This window comes from Mesitornis unicolor, unplaced genomic scaffold (assembly GCF_000695765.1).
Source record: "Mesitornis unicolor isolate BGI_N332 unplaced genomic scaffold, ASM69576v1 scaffold16583, whole genome shotgun sequence".
NCBI lineage: Eukaryota > Metazoa > Chordata > Aves > Mesitornithiformes > Mesitornithidae > Mesitornis > Mesitornis unicolor.
Genome location: NW_010175496.1, coordinates 338 through 1,158, shown reverse-complemented (window position 1 = coordinate 1,158; position 821 = coordinate 338). Strand labels below are relative to the sequence as shown.

General features: G+C 57.6%; 1 protein-coding gene across 1 annotated transcript in view; it reads right to left on the bottom strand.

The window, feature by feature from the left end:
- Window positions 1-376: 376 nt before the first annotated feature.
- Window positions 377-821, bottom strand: part of ZFP36L1 (ZFP36 ring finger protein-like 1) — a gene marked incomplete at its 5' end in the record, with an annotated part of 775 nt that continues 330 nt past the window's right edge. Inside the window, one exon of the mRNA XM_010181414.1 lies at window positions 377-819. Coding sequence (XP_010179716.1) covers window positions 425-819 — 395 coding nt within the window. The remainder of the gene's footprint in view (window positions 820-821) is intronic.

Here is an 821-nt window from a genome sequence, read left to right as displayed (position 1 = left end):
ATCCAGGCAAGATTAGTCTTGAAGGGGAGGGGGAGAGAGAGAGGACTGGATGTTAACGCCTGCCCACATGCCTGCAGCCTAGCAGAAACTGGCCAGTCGGGAAGGGACTGGGAGAGGGCAATGCAGTACGTGGCCAGTGGAGGGAGCTGGATCCGAACATTTCCTGCACATCTGGAAGTGCACAGAGCTGCTGGTGCCCTCTGCAGCTGGAGAGGTAATACAGTCACAGTGAAAGTGTTAAAGGCACTAATTTTGTAAACGTTATTGCTTTTCATCGTAATTTGGCACTTAAGGTTTAAGCCAGTGGGTCTATGGCAGGCAGGTGGACACCGTTAACATCCAGCTCAGACTACTGGGGACAGGGTGGGGGGAGTTCAGCTTAACATCGTCATAGAGGTGGCGGGGAGCAAGAGGAAACCCCAGATTAGTCGTCGGAGATGGAGAGTCTGCTGAAGATGGGAAGACGTCTTGAGGTGTCCAGGATAGGGGAATCTGAGCCGCTGTGGCTGCTGCTGGAGCTGCTCAGATAGCCCTCCTGGTCAGAGAGGGAGTCCTGAGGACTAGGCGGCGAGTCAAACATGTTGGGGGACTCGGACATGGGCCTGAACAAGAAGGTAGTGGGGGAGCTCCCGCTGGTCACCTGCACCCCCATGCTGGGGGCAAAGAGACTGACCAGCTCCTGGCTGGAGAAGGTGAAGGGGTTGCTGGCGCAGTCAGGCAAGGTGGGGGAGCCTAGCAGGTCATCGGCACTCAGCATGGGCGGCGGGGTGATGGAAGTGGGGCTGTCCAGCAGCCCGCTGGCAGCAGTGCTGGGGAAGCCG